We start from the raw sequence: 18,713 nt of genomic DNA on the forward strand, positions 1-18,713 counted from the left end.
GCCTGAAATGTTGTCTGTTTTTTCCTCTCCATAGATGCTACCTGACCTGCTGAGTTCCTCCAGCATTTTCTGTGTGTTGCTCTGTCTTATTACTGTCATTGAGGACAGCTTGTGTTCACGGGGACTGCATTTAAAAGAATTGGGGTGAATTAGAGGAGATCTCGTTTGAACATCCCAAGGTTTGCCAGATGCAGTCGGCTGAATGTGGGGAGGATGCTTTCCCCTGGATAGGTGTGTCTAGAAACAGGTAATTAACCTCATAACATGGATAAGGCATATTTCTATAGAGGAAAAGACCATTTAGGCTAAGCTGCCGAACATATTCAAGGTGGCAATAGAGGGAGTTCCAGCAACGAGGGACGTCAAGGATATAGAGAGAGGGCAGGAATATTATATTGAGTTAGAGACAGTGCTCTGTGTTACCATGTTATCCATGGCTGATCTGACCATTATCTTATTTCTCTTTCACACTGCCCTCAATGTTCTTTTGTAATATGCACATCAGACAAACACAGACCACTGCTCACAACACAAGTAAATGATGGCAAGCAGTCAAAAAAATAAAATGTTTTGAGCAGATGGTGTTGGCGTACAGTGGGCCGGTGGTTTATTAACAATGAGCTACTGACTTCCATTCTATGTTTGTTGTTACAACTTATAAAAGTGTTCTCACTTGAAAATATGTTGAAGCTCTAAAATGTTTCCAAGTAAAGGTTGTGGTATGTTTATGTTGTTTGGAAAATTTATGGATTATATTTATTAACACATAATTAACTACTGGGTATTTCACAATTATATTAACACAAATTTCTCAATTGCATTAAAATAATTTCAAAATTATATTAACATTATATAAAAGAAAATTCCAGCTGCATGTCAACAAAAGTTATGTGCGTGGAAGCATTTCAGTTACTGTGTGGCCGCACACCTGTGCAGCTTAGAAAACAGACGTGTTAAGTACTTGGCATTGCACAGCCTGGGAGAGTGTTGGAAGCAGAGTCACTAACAGCATGTTAAACATTCCAATCACTCAGGTATAGGTATGTATGAGTCAGATACTGGAAGATGGTCCCCACTGGTTAATATAAACATGGAGGGCTGAATGGCCTGTTTCCTTGCCACATGGCTCTATGTTCAGCATTTAGAAGCCCATATAGTTTATGAATTCTCTTTTACAGAGAATCTGTTGTCCTTATCCAGTCTTGTCTACAGCAATATACTAAAGAAATACAAAATGGAAGCAGGTCCTTTAGACCACTGAGTGCCAATATTTATGCTAATTCTACCCTAACTCATTTTGTTCTCCAACCACTCCCATCAACTCCCCCAGATTCTATCATTTACATACAGGCTAGGGACGATTTAGAGCAGTTACTTGGCCTACCAGCTGGAATGTACGTGGGGAACAGAGAGCATGGGAGGAGAATGGGGTGAGGACTATGAAAACTTCATGCAGACAGCGCCTAAAGACGTGACTGAACCTGAATCTTTGGAGCTGCGACGAAGCAGCTCTACCAGCTACAGCCTTTGGTTCGCAAACTGTCCTGAAACAACTTAATGTGCCACTTAGTTCAAGGGCAATAAATCCTGATATTATCAGTGATGATCACATCCTCTGGATCGAGCTAAATGATTCTCAGCTGTACTTTCCTGTAAGGGATCATTCTGGAGCTATGACATTATGGATAACATAATTATGGATTAACTGAAAATGAGAGCCAGTCTTCAGAAATAAAACCTGTACACAGTATAGCTTCCAAATAATACTTACTGGCTAGTGAAACCATTCATTAGATGTGGAACCTTCTGATTCTGTCCCATTGAAACTATATAGGGAAAGACAACAGGATAAATTTTGCATACAGATGGAGGATGAAATAGTTAGATCTAAAACTAGTGTACTATGCTTGACAAGGGAGACTATAATGGGTTGAGGGAGGAGTTGGCAAATGTGGATTGGGAGCACAGGGTATTTGGTAGGACGGTTGAGAAACAGTGGAATACTTTCAAAGAGATTTTTCACAGTGCTTAACAAAAGTATATTTCAGTCAAAAGGACAGTAAGTGTGGGGAGAGCCAGCCTTGGATAACTAAGGAAATAAAAGATGGTATCAAGTTAAAAGCTCATGTGTACAAAGTTGCAAAGAGTAGTGGGAGACTGGAGGATTGGGAAAACTTTAAAAAGCAACAAAGAACAACTAAACAAAAAATAAGGAAAAGGAAGATAAAGTATAAAAGTAAATTAGCGTAAAATATAAAAACATAGCGAAAGTTTTTATAAATATATAAAGCGGAAGAGGGTGGCTAAAGTCAACATAGGTCCCTTGGAAGACAAGAAGGGGAAAGTGATATTGGGTGATAAGGAAACGGATGAGGCATTGAATGATTATTTTGTGTTGGTCTTCATGGTGGAGGACATGTCTAATATGCCAAAGAAGGATGTTATGGGTGAAATGGGAAGTGAGGACCTCGATAAAATCACTGTCACTAAAGAGATAGTGATGAGCAAACTAGAAGACCTGAAGGTAGATAAGTCCCCTGGCCCTGATGGGATGCATCGCAGGGTGCTGAAGGAATTGGCGGAAGTTATAGTAGATGCATTGGTAATCATTTATCAAAACTCTTTAGACTCTGAGCAGGTCCCGGTGCATTGGAAGACAGCAAATGTCACGCCAATTTTTTAAAAAAGGATGTAGGCAAAAGATGGGCAACTATAGGTCAGTTAGCTTAACATCTGTAGTTGGGAAAATGCTTGAAGCTGTCATTAAGGAAGAAATAGTGAAATATTTAGAAAGGAGTGGTTCCATTAGACAGATGCAGCACAGATTCAGAAAGGTCAGGTCCTGTTTGACAAACTTACTGGAGTTCTTTGAGGAAAATATGAGTGCAGTGGATAGAGGGGAACAGGTGGATGTTGTGTACTTGGATTTCCAGAAGGCGTTCTATAAGATACTGCACAAGAGACTTATAAATAAGATACGGATGCATGGAGTCGGAGGAAGTGTACTGGCACGGATAGTAGATTGGTTAACCAATAGAAGGCAGAGGGTTGGCATAAATGGGTGTTTCTCTGGTTGGCAGTCAGTGATGAGTGGGGTGCCACAAGGGTCGGTGCTGTTACATCATTTACACTGATGATTTGGAAGAGGGGACTGAGTGTAGTGTAGCAAAACTTGCTGATGACACTAAATGAGTGGAAAAGCAAATTGTACAGAGGATGTGGGGAGTCTGCAGAGGGATATAGATAGGTCAAGTGAGTGGGCCAAGGTCTGGCAGATGGAATACAATGTTGGTAAATGTGAGATCATCCGCTTTGGAAGGAGTAATAGAAGAGCAGATTATTATTTAAATGGTGAACGATTGCAGCATGCTGTTGTGCAGAGGGACTTGGGAGTGCTTGTTCATGAATCGGAAAAAAGTTAGCTTGCAGGTACAACAGGTTATTAAGAAGGCAAATGGAATGTTGGCCTTCCTTGCTACAGGAATTGAATTCAAGAGCAGGGAGGTCATGCTGCAACTATACAGGGTACTGGTGAGGTCACACCTGGAGTACTGTGTGCAGTTCTGGTCTCCATACTTGAGGAAGGATATGGAGGCAGTGCAGAGAACTGGTTGATTCCAGAGATGAAGGGATTTACCTATGAGGAGAGATTGAGTTGCCTCTGGAGTTCAGAAGAATGAGAGGAGATCTTATAGAAACATACAAAAATTTGAAAGGGACAGGTAAGATAGAAGTAGGAAAGTTGTTTCCATTGGTAGGTGAGACTAGAACTAGGGGACATTGCCTCAAGATTCAGGGGAGAAGATTTAGGACGGAGATGAGGAGAAACTGTTTTTCCCAGAGAGTGGTGAATCTGTGGAATTCTCTGCCCAGGGAAGCAGTTGAGACTTCCTCACTAAATATATTTAAGATACAGTTAGATAGGTTTTTACATAGTAGGGGAATTAAGGGTTATAGGGAAAAGGCCGGTAGATGGAGCTGAGTTTATGGACAGATCAGCCATGAACTTATTGAATGGTGGGGCAGGCTCGATGGGCCAGATGGCCTACTCCTGCTTCTATTTCTATTTTTTTCCATTGAGGTTTGTAAGATTAGAACTAGAGGTCATGGGTTAAGGGTGAAAGGTGAAATCTTTAGGGCAAACTCCGGAGAGAATTTCTTCACTCAGAAAGTGGTGATAGTGTGGATCGAGCTGCCAATGGAAGTGGTGGATGCTGATTTGATTTCAGCATTTAGGGAAGGTTTGGATAAATACATGGATGGGAGCGGTATGTAGGGCCATGGTCCAAGTACAGATCAATGGGATGAGGCAGAATAATAGTTTGGCACAGAGTAGATGGACCTACGGCGTGTTTCTGTTGTTACGTACTCGTGACACATGACAGTGGAGCCCTTGTCATGTGACTGGGGTTGAAGCTGTACTGGACTTGAGGTGATGGTCTTGTGATGGTGGAATGACGTCATTTTCCCGCCAGTAGAGATCATGTGACGGGTTTTTTTTACAGGTTATAAAAGGTAGACCCCACCCTGTGAGGAGGGGCAGTTCGTGGCTGGATTTGCCAGGTTGACTTCATGCCACTGCGTGTTTTAAGAGATGACGCAGTTTAGTTGAAGGATGAAGTTTTTATTTAATGCCTAAAGTTTAAAAGGTTATTGCCAGCAGGTTCTTTATGATTCTGTTAGTTCGAGGAAATTAGTGGAGAGTGAAGATTCGAAGTTGGAAGTTAAAGATCGAGGAGAATCGCTTTCTACGGTGAAACGGGGGCGACCTTTGTTTGATCCTTATTTGGAAGGATTTCGTTGACTATCTTCGTGTTAATCCCTGGGTAACCAGAAAGGATTGAAGGTAGTGGAGAAGGAAAGGTCAGTGCCTTTAAGCCGTTCTGTTTCATGAATTCTTCGTGGGAAGTTCGATGTCAGGGATCGAAGCAAGCGACGTGAAAGAGAACCTAAATCGTCCTATAAAGTCTCTCCTTTTAAATGGACTGTGAGCATATCGAACTTTTGGCAATACCACTTTAAAGAACTGTTTTTGGAATATCACTTTACGAACTGTTTGGGCTGCCGCTCAGCAGCTGTTTCCGGTTACGGTAGTGTTTGTTTACTTTTGGGGGGTTTGTTTTCTGTGTTTAATAAACGTGTTGTTTGTTATAAGAAACCCTTGCCGATCTCATATATTTATTGTTGCCTGAATACGTAACATTAAATATGGAGGCTGCGTCTGGATTGAAACTTTTGAGTTTGAATGCTTGCTGACTTTTAAATCGGTGTTTTGGAAACGGGGATTACTCGGTTCTTTTGTTTGGCTTGTTGTGGTATTCGGCAGCAATGAATATTGATGAGTTTCTGGCTTCGCCAGCTGCGGAGGTGTTGGCGAAGGCGAAAAAAACTGAGGTGTTTGAGATAGCTAGTAGATTGCGACTTAAAGGTATTTTGCAGACTACTTCTAAGGCTGTGATACAGAGAAAAATCGCGTCACACTATGTGGATTCGGGTGTTTTTGATGAATCGATTTTAGAGTCATTTCAAATAAGTAATCTGGAGATGCAGTTGCAAATCGAACAAATGAAATTGGAGAGGTGTAAATTGGAGATGGAACAAAAGCAGAGAGAATTTGCATATGCAATGGAGGAATTAAGGTCTGGAAATCAGTCTTCTGGTTCTAAAAAAACGTTTGTTGCTAGTCAAGAAATTAAATTGGTCCCTCCATTTAGTGAAACAGAAGTGGAAAGGTATTTTCAACATTTTGAAACTATTGCTCGGATGTCAGAGTGGCTGAAAGATAAATGGTCAGTGTTGTTACAGAGTGTAATTAAAGGCAAAGCACAACAAGTTTACACAGCTTTAACAGCTGCGCAAGCACTTGATTATGATATTGTAAAGAGGCATATCTTAAACGCATATGAGTTAGTCCCAGAAGCAAATAGGGAAAGATTCAGAAGTTTGAAAAAGTCTGTGGAAAAAACGTGGAATTTGCCTATGATAAAGCTGTGTGTTTTGAGAGATGGGTTTCTTCTAAAAATGTAAATGGGGACTATGATACATTGAGAGAGCTGATTTTAATGGAGGAATTTAAAAGAAGCATTCCTGTTGAAGTAAGGACCTACTTAAATGAGAAGGATACTGATAAATTGCAGGACTGTGCTGGATTAGCTGATGAGTATGTTTTGATCCATAAGAACAAATTTCCTCAGGGTAGAATTTTTAAGAGGAAAAATAGCACGGAGACTCCAGGTAAATCTGAAATTAAATCGGAGGTTAATGAGAAAGTTGATGAGAAAGGAAAGCCTGTGAAGGAAAGACAGTTTGGTCTTACTTGTAACTATTGTAAGAAGCCTGGCCATGTAATAGCTAACTGTTTCAAATTGAAAAAGAAAGAGAAGAAAGCAGTTCCAGATGCTTGTGTGCAACATACTGAAGCACCTGTAAAGTTACAGGGTTTGATAAAAACCAATGAGGCTTTGTTAGAGTCTGACCAAGTTAGAAAGGGATATGATCATTTTGTAACTGAAGGGTTTGTATCCTTGAAGGAAGGATCTACTCTGGTGCCAATAAAAATCCTTAGGGATACTGGTGCTTCTCAATCACTGATGTTAGACAGTGTGTTGAAGTTTGATGAAGAGTCTGATACTGGTGAGGTAAATTACATAAGAGATGTTGGAAGTGATTTTATGCCTGTACATTTACATAAAGTAAATTTAAAGTCGGGGTTAGTTACTGGATTTGTTAAAGTAGGATTACAGCATAGCTTACCTGTGAAGGGTATTTCTTTATTGTTAGGTAATGACTTGGCAGGTGGACAAGTTTTTCCTGAAGTGCATTTGACAATGGAGTCAGAGGAACCAGAGTTGAATTCTAACACAGATTCTTCCTGTGTTGTGACTAGAGCTATGGCTAAAAAGATTGATGCGCAGAATGAGGTTGTTATTCAGGACTGTTCGACTCAGGATTCGAGTTTTGAGGATGTGTCAGAGACTTTCTTATCTTCGTTGTTTGAACAAGATTCTGGGAGTAAGTCTGACTATAAAGATTTATCTTTGTCTCGGAAGGAGATGATAGCAGAGCAGAATAGAGACTCTGAGATTATAAAATTAAGAGAGCAGGTTTTACTAGATAGTGAAATTGATAAGGTGCCAGTAGGATATTACTTGGAAAAAGGAGTGTTGATGAGGAAGTGGAGATCGCCTACAATTCCTGCAAGTGAGGATTGGAATGTTGTTTACCAGGTAGTTGTTCCAAAAGCTTATCGAAATGAGATTTTGACTTTAGCTCATAGTGTGCCTTTAGGTGGACATCAAGGGGTAAGGAAAACTGTGGACAAGATTTTAAAACATTTTTACTGGCCTGGTCTAAGAAAAGATGTGGCGATGTTTTGTAAAACGTGCCATACTTGTCAAATTGTGGGTAAACCAAATCAGGTTACACCAGTAGCTCCATTACAACCTATCCCAGCATTTGGTGAACCATTTTCTAAAGTTATTGTAGATTGTGTTGGTCCATTACCAAAGACAAAAACTGGTTATCAGTATTTGTTGACTATCATGTGTACTTCATCTAGGTTTCCAGAGGCGGTACCACTTAGGAATATAAAAGCTAAGACTGTGACAAAGGCTCTTATAAATTTCTTTACTTATTTTGGATTACCTAAGGAAATACAAACTGATCAAGGCAGTAATTTTATGTCTGGATTGTTTCAACAGATAGTTTATAAATTGGGAGTTAAGCAAATCACTTTGTCTGCATACCATCCAGAATCGCAGGGTGCCTTGGAGAGGTTTCATTCTACCCTCAAGAATATGATTAGGACATTTTGTGTGGAAAATGAAAGTGACTGGAATGAGGGTATAAACTTACTTTTATTTGCAGTAAGGGAATCAGTACAGGAATCTTTAGGTTTTAGTCCATTTGAACTTGTGTTTGGGCATAGAGTTAGAGGACCTTTAGCTTTGTTGAAAGAACAGTGGATTAATAAGGAAGTACACACTAATTTGTTGGACTATGTGTTGAAATTTAAGGACAGGTTACATAAAGCTTGTAGCTTAGCTAAGGAAAATTTAAAGTTGGCTCAGGAGAAAATGAAGACTTGGTATGATAAAGACGCTAGGATGAGGATGTTTAAGCCTGGAGATAAGGTGTTGGTTCTTTTCCCAGTGCAGACAAATCCTTTACAAGCTAGATTTCATGGTCCTTATGAAATTGTGTCTAAAATCAATGATGTGGATTACGTGGTAAAAACTCCAGATCGTAGAAGGTCAACACAACTTTGCCATATAAATATGTTGAAACCATATTTTGAGAAACAATCTGATACTGTGACTGTTGTGGTTAGTGAGAATGAGTTTAATTTAACTAGGAACATGATAGATGATTCATCTGACTTTCATTCTAAATCCAACATTGTTTCTGTTAGGTTACCAAATTCAACCATTCTGGAAAATATTGATGAAAAATTAGCACATTTACAGTTAGAGCAGAGACAACAGATGAAGGAGTTGATTTTTAAATATAGGGAGTTGTTTCCAGATGTTCCGAGAAGGACTACTATAGCTTCACATGATGTAGATGTTGGGGATGCCAAACCTATTAAACAACATCCATATAGGATGAACATGGAAAAATGTGAACTTGCTGAGAAAGAAATTGATTATATGTTAGAGAATAATATCATTAGACATTCTAACTCGAATTGAAGTTCGCCATGTGTTATGGTGCCAAAGCCAGATGGTAGTATTAGGTTTTGTACGGATTATAGGAAGGTGAATGCTGTAACGAAAACAGATGCATATCCAATTCCTAGAGTAGATGATTGTGTAGATAAAGTTGGAAAGGCAAAGTTCCTTACAAAGATTGATTTATTGAAAGGGTATTGGTGTGTTCCATTAATGGACAGAGGTAGAGAGATTTCTGCATTTGTAACTCCATCTGGGTTATATGAGTATAATGTTCTTCCATTTGGGATGAAGAATGCCCCAGGTACTTTCCAGAGGATGATTAACTTTGTGATTCAGGGATTGAAAGATACTGATGCTTATATTGATGATTTAGTGACAGGAAATGATACTTGGGAAGCACACATTATTGCGATGGAGAAATTGTTTGAAAGGCTTTCAAAAGCTAACTTAACTTTTAATTTAGCTAAGAGTGAATTTGGACATGCCACTGTGACTTACCTTGGTTATGTTGTGGGTCAAGGTAAGGTAGCTCCTGTTCAGGCAAAAGTTCAGGCAATTTTAGAGATTCCCACTCCAACGGGGAAAAAAACTCTCAGAAGGTTTTTGGGAATGGTAGGATATTATCGGAAATTTTGTAAGAATTTTGCTAATGTTGCCCTTCCATTAACTAACCTTCTGCGGAAGAATGAGAAGTTTTTATGGACGGTGCCTTGTCAAGAAGCATTTGAAAAATTGAAAACAATGATATGTCAACAACCTGTGCTTAAGGCACCTGACTTTGGAAAACCTTTTTCATTGGCTGTGGATGCTAGTGATGAGGCTGCAGGAGCAGTATTAATGCAAAGGAATGAGGGTGATGAGGTTGATCATCCAGTAGCTTACTTTTCTAAGAAATTTAATAAGCATCAAAGAAATTATTCGACAATAGAGAAAGAATTGTTATCTCTTGTTTTAGCTTTGGAATATTTTGAGGTATGTGTTAGTACAACTCAGAAACCACTTATTGTTTACACTGATCATAATCCGTTAGTTTTTCTGAGTAAGATGAAAAATGAAAACAGAAGATTATTAAATTGGAGTTTGATGTTACAAGAGTACAATATTGTGATGACTCATATTAAAGGTAAAGATAATGTGGTTGCTGATTGTCTATCTCGATGTTGAATGTACACTGTAATTTTTTTTTATGGAGTGGGGTTTTTTTCAATTGTAACACTCCTACTGTATTGTGAGTTATAAGCTGTTATATGATGGTGTTGTGTATTGTATATGTTATAAAATTTATACCTTTGTTTTTCTTGTAAGCAATTGTTAAAAATTTTTGTTCTTGTCAGACCAAAAATGGTTTTTTGGAGGGAGGTATTACGTACTCGTGACACATGACAGTGGAGCCCTTGTCATGTGACTGGGGTTGAAGCTGTACTGGACTTGAGGTGATGGTCTTGTGATGGTGGAATGACGTCATTTTCCCGCCAGTAGAGATCATGTGACGGGTTTTTTTTACAGGTTATAAAAGGTAGACCCCACCCTGTGAGGAGGGGCAGTTCGTGGCTGGATTTGCCAGGTTGACTTCATGCCACTGCGTGTTTTAAGAGATGACGCAGTTTAGTTGAAGGATGAAGTTTTTATTTAATGCCTAAAGTTTAAAAGGTTATTGCCAGCAGGTTCTTTATGATTCTGTTAGTTCGAGGAAATTAGTGGAGAGTGAAGATTCGAAGTTGGAAGTTAAAGATCGAGGAGAATCGCTTTCTACGGTGAAACGGGGGCGACCTTTGTTTGATCCTTATTTGGAAGGATTTCGTTGACTATCTTCGTGTTAATCCCTGGGTAACCAGAAAGGATTGAAGGTAGTGGAGAAGGAAAGGTCAGTGCCTTTAAGCCGTTCTGTTTCGTGAATTCTTCGTGGGAAGTTCGATGTTGGGGATCGAAGCAAGCGACGTGAAAGAGAACCTAAATCGTCCTATAAAGTCTCTCCTTTTAAATGGACTGTGAGCATATCGAACTTTTGGCAATACCACTTTAAAGAACTGTTTTTGGAATATCACTTTACGAACTGTTTGGGCTGCCGCTCAGCAGCTGTTTCCGGTTACGTTAGTGTTTGTTTACTTTTGGGGGGTTTGTTTTCTGTGTTTAATAAATGTGTTGTTTGCTATAAGAAACCCTTGCCGATCTCATATATTTATTGTTGCCTGAATACGTAACACTGTGCTTAGTGCTCTATGACTGTATGAATGTTCCTGCTATTAGCACGTGGTGAAAGGTGTATCACTGCCACTTAAGGCAGTTCGGGACAGATCTGTTTTGTCACTTAACCATCTAGTTAGTTGTATATTTGTGGAGCTGTCCCTCATCGCTATAACAAAAGGGGTGCACTTTGGGTGTCTGGAGTTTGTCCTCAGAGGTTTTTGGAACAGACGACAGTATTGAATATTCAAAATGGTTCTGCTAGTTGGGATGGGCTGTAATTGTAAATATTTAATTCTGTAAATTTATCTGACTATATTCCAAATCATAAAGTTTAGTACATGATTACAGCAATGGAAACTGTAGTTAACCATTTACTGTTATGTTTGTGTTGTAAAGATATAAAACACTATGTCAGGAGAGTGAGATTCCCTCTTGGATTCTCTTGGATTCACCTGGACTTTCTCTCTCCTGGAGGTTGGCTGTGTGAAAGAAAGACTTTCATATTTCCCAGCTTCTGTGTGGTTCCGTTTTAATCAGTCACATTGTTTCATTTGAACATTGTTTAGGGAATCAGTATTGTAGGTCAGGTATAGCCTGATTTCTCTTCTCGTAAAGTAATTTACATGTAGATTGTATCCCAATTAAGCCTCTCACCTCAGATTTCAGGAGAACTTCTTCATACCCCAGGTTGATTACCGCTGTCCATAAGACCATAAGACATAGGAGCAGAATTAGGCTATTCAAATATGCTCCACCATTCCATCATGGCTGATTTATTATCCCTCTCAATCCCATTTTCCTCTTTTCTTCTCGTAACCTTTGACACCCTCACTAATCAAGAATCTCCACTTTAAATATACCCAATGACTTGGCTCCACAGTCTTTTATGGCAATGATTTCCACAGATTCACCACACTCTGGCGAGAGAAATTTCTCCTTATCTCTGTTTTAAAGGAATGACCTTCTATTCTGATGCTATGCCCTCTGAATTAGGTCATTGGTTTGTACTGAGGTATGTACCTGTTGTTAAGAGTGCCAAGGATGTTACAGCTTTCATTTCACTTGGGTTGTATCAGCCATTTGTGAAAATGGACTTTTATCCTCGTATTTAGAACTTGATTTTAACATGAGAGCTAGAGACTGTGGAATATCTGTTGGGGAAAGTACCAACTTGTCTTTGCTAGCAGATGATTACTTAGCAGAACTGTGTGATGTCGGGCCTTGCTAGTGAATGGGGAGATATTGCTATGGTAGGACAAGCACACCAGGGAGAAGCGATTTTCAGGAAACAGGAATAGATGGGAGAAGATCAAACTCATGAAACAGGATGGAGGAGAAGGAAATGCCTATTTCTCTGTCTGTAGATGCCACATGACACAATGTGTCTTTCCAGCATTTTCATAACAAGAGAGACTTTGCAGATGCTGAAAATCTTGAACAACACACACACACAAAATGCTAGAGAAACTCAATAGGTCAGGCAGCAACTAAGGAGAGGAATACGCAGTTGATGTTTCAAACTGAAATCCTTCATTTGGACTGGAAAGAAAGTGGGCAGATACCAGAATAAGGTGGAGGGAGGAGAAGTAGTACTCGACAGGGAAACAGATCCTGGAAAGCTGTAATAAGAACAGAGTTGTCGTGATGGGAGATTTTAATTTTCCAAATATTGATTGGCATCTCCCTAGAGCAAGAGGTTTAGATGGGGTGGAGTTCGTTAGGTGTGTTCAGGAAGGTTTCTTGACACAATATGCAGATAAGCCTACAAGAGAAGAGGCTGTACTTGATATGGTATTGGGAAATGAACCTGGTCAGGTGTCAGATCTCTCAGTAGGAGAGCATTTTGGAGATAGTGATCACAATTCTATCTCCTTTACAATAGCATTGGAGAGGGATAGGAACAGACAGGTTAGAAAAGTGTTTAATTGGAGTAAGGGGAATTATGAGGCTATCAGGCAGGAAATTGGAAGCAGATGTTCAGGGAAATGTACGAAAGAAATGTGGCAAATATTCAGGGGATATTTGTGTGGAGTTCTGTATAGGTACGTTCCAGTGAGACAGGGAAGTTATGGTGGGGTAAAGGAACCGTGATGTACAAAGGCTGTAATAAATCTGGTCAAGGAGTAAAGAAAAGCTTACAAAAGGTTCAGAGAGCCAGGTAATGTTAGAGATCTAGAAGATTATAAGGCTACTAGGAAGGAGCTTAAGGAAATTAGGAGAGCCAGAAGGGGCCATGAGAAGGCCTTGGCGGGCAGGATTAAGGAAAACCCCAAGGCATTCTACAAGTATGTGAAGAGCAAGAGGATAAGACATTAAAGAATGGGACTAATCATGTGTGATAGTGGGAAAGTGTATGGAATCGGAAGAAATAGCAGAAGTACTTAATGAATATTTTACTTTAGTATTCATTATGAAAAAGGACCTTAGTGATTGTTTTGCTGATTGCAGCAGACTGAAAAGCTTGAGCATGTAGATATTAAGAAAGAGGATGTGCTGGAGCTTTTGGAAAGCATCAAGTTGGATAAGTCACCAGGACTGGATGAGATGTACCCCAGGCTACTTTGGAAGGCGAGGGAAGAGATTGCTGAGCCTCTGGCAATGATCTTTGCATCATCAATGGGGAAGGGAGAGTTTCCGGAGGATTGGAGGGTTGCGAATGTTGTTCATTTATTCAAGAAAGGGAGTAGAGATAGCCCAGGAAATTATAGACCAGTGAGTCTTACCCCAGTGGTTGGTAAGTTGATGGAGACCCTGAGAAGTAGGAAATGAAGTGAGAAGTTGGAGGTGATAGATGGAAAAGGTTGAAGAAGGAATTTGATAGGTGAGGGGAGTGGACCATGGGGAAAAGGGAAGGAGGAGCAGCACCAGATGGGCAGATGAGGAGAAAGGAAGGTGTGAGAGGGGATCCAGAATAGGGAATGGAAAAAGAAAGCAGGACGGGGGGAGAAATTACCAGATGTTAGAGAATTTGATGTTCATGTCATCAGACCATGAGCCCTGATGAAGGGTCCTTGCTTGAATAATTAACTGTTTATTCCCCTCCATAGATGCTGTCTGACCATAATACATAGGAGCAGAATTAGGCCACTCAGCTCATCAAGTTTGATCAACCATTTCATCATTGCTAATTTATTATCCATCTCAATCTTATTCTCCTGCCTTCTCCCCATATGCTTTGATGCCCTGACTAACCAAGAACCTATCAACCTACGCTTTAAATACACAGCCATCGCATGCTAATGAATTCCACAGATTCGCCAGCCTCTGGCTAAAGAAATTCCTTCTCATCTCTGTTCTAAATGGATGTCCCTCTATTCTGAGTCTATGTTCTCTGGTCCTAGGCTCACCCATAAAAGGAAACATCCTTTCCACACCCACTCTATCTCGGTCTTTCAATATTCAATAGGTTTCAATAAGATTCTCCCCCATTCAGGCCCAGAGCCTCAACCACTCCTCATATGTTAACCCTTTCATTCCCAAAATCATTCTTGTGAACTACTTGTGGAACATCTCCCGTGTCAGCAATCCCTTTCTTAGGTAAGTGGCCAAAAACCACTCACGGTACTTAAAGTGTGGTCTGACCAATGTGCTATCAAACCTTAGCATTGCATCCTTGCCCTTATATTCTAGTCCTCTCAAAATGAATGCTAACATTGCATTTGCCTGCCTTATGACTGACTGAACCTGCAAGTTGACCATTAGGGAATCTACTGATTTTTTAAATTTTCTCTCCATTTCAAAATAGTCTACACCTTTATTTCTTTTACCAAAATCCATAACAATACACTTCCCTACACTATATTCCATCTGCCACTTCTTTGCCCATTCTCCCAATCTATCCAAGTCCTTTTATAGACTCTCTGCTTCCTCAACACTACCTGTCCCTCCACCTATCTCTGTATCATCTGCAAACTTTGTCACAAAGCCATCAATTCCATCAATCAAATCATTGGCATACACAAAAAGAAGTGGTCCCAACACAGACCTTTGTGGAACACTACTGGTCACCAGTAGCCAAGCAAAATAGGCTCCCTTTATTCTGACTCTTTGCCTCCTGCCAATCAATCACTGCTTTATCTATACTAGAATCTTTCCTGTAATACTATGGGCTCTAATCTTGCTAAGCAGCCTCATATGTGGCACTTAATCAAAGGCCTTCTGAAAATCCAAGTAAACAACATCCACTGATTCTACAATGTCCTGACGAAGGGTCTCGGCCCGAAAACGTCGACATCGCTTCTCCCTATAGATGCTGCCTGGCCTTCTGTGTTCTACCAGCATTTTGTGTGTGTTGTTTGAATTTCCAGCATCTGCAGATTTCCTCGTGTTTGATCCACTGATTCTCCTTTGTCTATCCTGACTGTTATTTCCTCAAAGAATTTCAATACATTTTCTAAGGATTTGTCAGACAAGATTTCACCTTAAGGAAACCATGATGATTTTGGTCTACTTTATCATGCACTTCCACATATCACCCATGGTTGCCTCACTCTCCCTTTAGTATACTTCTTCATCTTTGGAATGTATCTATCCTGCACATTCCAAATTGCTCACTGAAACTCCAGCCATTGCTCTTTTGCCATCATCCCCACTAGTGTTCCCTTCCAATCAACTTTAGCCAGCTTCTCTATCGTATCTCTGTAATTCCCTTTACTCCACTGTAATACTGATACGTTTGACTTTATTTTCTCCCTCTCAAACTGCAGGGTGAAAAGTTATCATATTATGATCACTGTCTCCAAGTGTTCCTTTACCTTAAGCTCCCTAATCAAATCTGGTTCATCACACAGCACCAAATCCAGAATTGCCTTTCACTTAGTGGGGTCAACCACAAGTTGCTCTAAAAAGCCATCTTGTAGGCATCCTAGAAATTCCCTCTCTTGGGATCCAGCACCAACCTGATTTTCCCAATCTACCTGTTTGTTGAAATGTCCCATGACTATTGTAACATTGACCTTGTTATATGCCTTTTCTATTCCCGTTGAAATTTATATTCCACATCCTGGCTACTGCTTGGGGACTATATAGCTCCCATTAGGGTCTTTTTATCCTTGCAGTTTCCTGTATTCATCACCCATTTTGATTTTGCGCCCACCCCGCCCAGTCACACTTCAACTTAGCCCACTAACTGCAATTTTGCACGATCATTTGCCTGTCCTTCCTCAGTCTCACTACACACTGTATTGACTTGTGAACCAACTGTCCCATCCCCAGCCCCATCATTCCAGTTCCCATTCCTCTGTCAAGTTTGTTTAAACCCTGCTCAACAGCTCTGGCAAATCTGTTGAGGGGAATGGCCTCAGGGGAACCCTGCACTGATAGATTACTTCACTTATTTCTCCTGGTGGTCATCCATTTACTATCAGAAACCTGCACTCTGTGTGTGACTATCTCAGGAATAGTCTCAGCTATGAGGTTTTCATCCTTCCAGGTGGTCCTGAGTACAACCAATTCCACCTCCAGTTCCTTGACCTTGTCAGTTGGGACCTGAAGTTGGTGCACTTCCTGTAGATGTAGTCATCAGAAAGTTCATTAGGTACCTTGAAATCTCACATCTAAAAGGAAGAGCATTCTACTGTTTGAACTACTGTCCTGTCAGCACTTGTTATACCTCTCAAACTTAAGTTCTAGCCTGCACCTGTTCTCATCTAAGCCTGTTGATCCAAAGCCTGACCACTGTAACACTGGCCCACTCCAATAATGGCCACTCCACTTAAACCTCACCTCTTTTATTGGCCCTTGGTATGTTACTATTAACACAAGCTGACTATTAACCTGACTATCTGAGTTCCTCCAGCATTTTGTGTGTGTTGCTCCAGCATTTTCTGATTTTATATCACTAGCATCTGCAGCATTTTGCTTGGACATCCCTCAGTTTTGTTACAGGTGAGGAATGTTGTATCATCTCCCTGCTATTTAAGCAATTGGATCATTCTGTTAAGTCGACCTTGCACTCCTTCCAAGACCAACATACCCTTCCTAAGATGCACTACCCAGAATTGCTCACAATGTTTTGAGTGATTTCTCTAGTGTCTTCAGTACAATCCAGCCACTTCTTCTGAGTGAGAAGCTGCAAAGGATGGGCGTAGACAAATTCACTATCTCCTGGATTACTGGCTACCTGACAGATAGACCCCAGTTTGTACAACTGAGTAGTTCTCTGTCTGAGGTGGTGGTGAGTGGCACGAGTGCCGCAAGGGACTGTCCTGTCTCCATTTCTGTTCACACTATACATCTCAGACTCTCAGTACAAATATAGTCTTGTCACTTGCAGAAGTTCTCTGATGACTCTGTGGTGGAAGGGTGTATCAGAGACGGGCAGGAGTTGGAGTACAGAGGACCGGTGGACAAGTTTGTGGAGTGGTGCGGGAGGAAACACCTGCTCCTGAATGTGGCCAAAACCAGGGAGATGGTGATTGATTTTAGGAGGAAGAGGACTGTGATGAGCCCTGTATACATTCTGGGAGAAGAGGTTGCAGTGATGGAGGAGTACAAATACTTGGGTGTTCACCTCGACAGCAGATTTGACAGGAAAAGCAACACCAAGGCTGTTTCCAAGAAGGGGATGAGCAGACTCTATTTTCTAAGAAGCTGAGATCCTTCACTGTGTACAGCAGGATGTTGGAGATCTTTTACCAGTCTGTCATAGTGAGTGCAGTCTTCTTTGTGGCTTTATATTGGGGGAGCGGTGTTGGTGCTGGTGAGGCAAAAAGACTGAATAAACTCATCAAAAAGGCTGAATCGGTTCTTGGCTACAACCTGGACTCCTCTGAGTTACTGGTGGAGAGGAGGTTACTAAACAAACTATTTAGTGACCTCTCCATGACCTACTGAATAAGCAGCAGAACACCCTTTTGAACAGACTCATTCAGCTCTGCTGTCACCAGGATCATTATAGAAAACCTTTCTTAACAAATGCAATAGTTCATCTCTGTGTGACAGGAGAACACACGTCATAGTATAGTGGTCTCTGCTTTACTATTATTGCACATTGTTACTGTGTATATTATAATTCTGTACTTTAAGTCTACACACTACTAAGTGTGTTTTTAAATATTGCTGCTGTAACAAAAGAATTTCTTGGGATCAATAAAGCACTTATTATTGTTATTATTACTATTATACAGATATTGTAACTGAAGAGTTTCAAACCCATGGCATTTGGATTGCTTCCAGCAATCATGAAGCTTTATTGTATTCCTGTCTTTCAGGAAGATGACCATAACTATTATGTATCCAGAAGCTATGGGCCAAATGATTCTAGAACAAAGGAGCTGTGGGTTGACTTCACAAAGGTGGACAAGAATAAAGTGAAGGTGCACAATATTCTGTCGAACACACACCGACAAGCTTCGGTAAGGTATAGGGTTTTTTCTCCTGATATTTTGATTAATTCCTTCTTGTGCTTTTAATCTTTTGTGTCCAACCCACGCTGGCCACTGCAAAATACATTTGAAAACTATGCCAACGTCCATCAAAAAGTTTGAATTTCTTAAAGAGCTAATAGAAAAATGAACAAGGACATCAGGGAAGGGCGCTGCATGCATTTTCAGGGAATGGAAATAGATGGGAGAGGATCAAACTCATGAAATGGAGTGGAGGAGAAACCTTGTTTTTCTATACATAGATACTGCTTGACATGCAGTGTCTTTCCAGTATTTTCTAAACATAAGAGATTTTGCAGATGGTAGAATTCTTGAGCAAAATGCTGAGGAAATCAGCTATGGAGGGGAAAGGTCAAAACCTGGAAAGGAAAGAGGCAGAAGCCAGAATAAGAAGATGTGGGGGGAGGGGAAGGAGTACAAGCTGGCAGGTGATAGGTGAGACAAGGTGAGCAGGCAGGTGGGTGTGTGG

The 18,713-nt window shown here is 40.5% G+C and overlaps 1 protein-coding gene across 2 annotated transcripts in view; it reads left to right on the plus strand.

The window, feature by feature from the left end:
• LOC132384967 (plexin domain-containing protein 1-like) overlaps positions 1 to 18,713 on the plus strand; it is a 585,821-nt gene that overhangs the window by 256,964 nt on the left and 310,144 nt on the right. For both annotated transcript variants that reach the window (XM_059956658.1, XM_059956660.1), the window contains exon 3: positions 18,071 to 18,214. In XM_059956658.1, coding sequence (XP_059812641.1) covers positions 18,071 to 18,214 — 144 coding nt within the window. The remainder of the gene's footprint in view (positions 1 to 18,070; positions 18,215 to 18,713) is intronic.

Source organism: Hypanus sabinus, chromosome X1 (genome assembly GCF_030144855.1).
Source record: "Hypanus sabinus isolate sHypSab1 chromosome X1, sHypSab1.hap1, whole genome shotgun sequence".
In the NCBI taxonomy this organism is placed as follows: domain Eukaryota; kingdom Metazoa; phylum Chordata; class Chondrichthyes; order Myliobatiformes; family Dasyatidae; genus Hypanus; species Hypanus sabinus.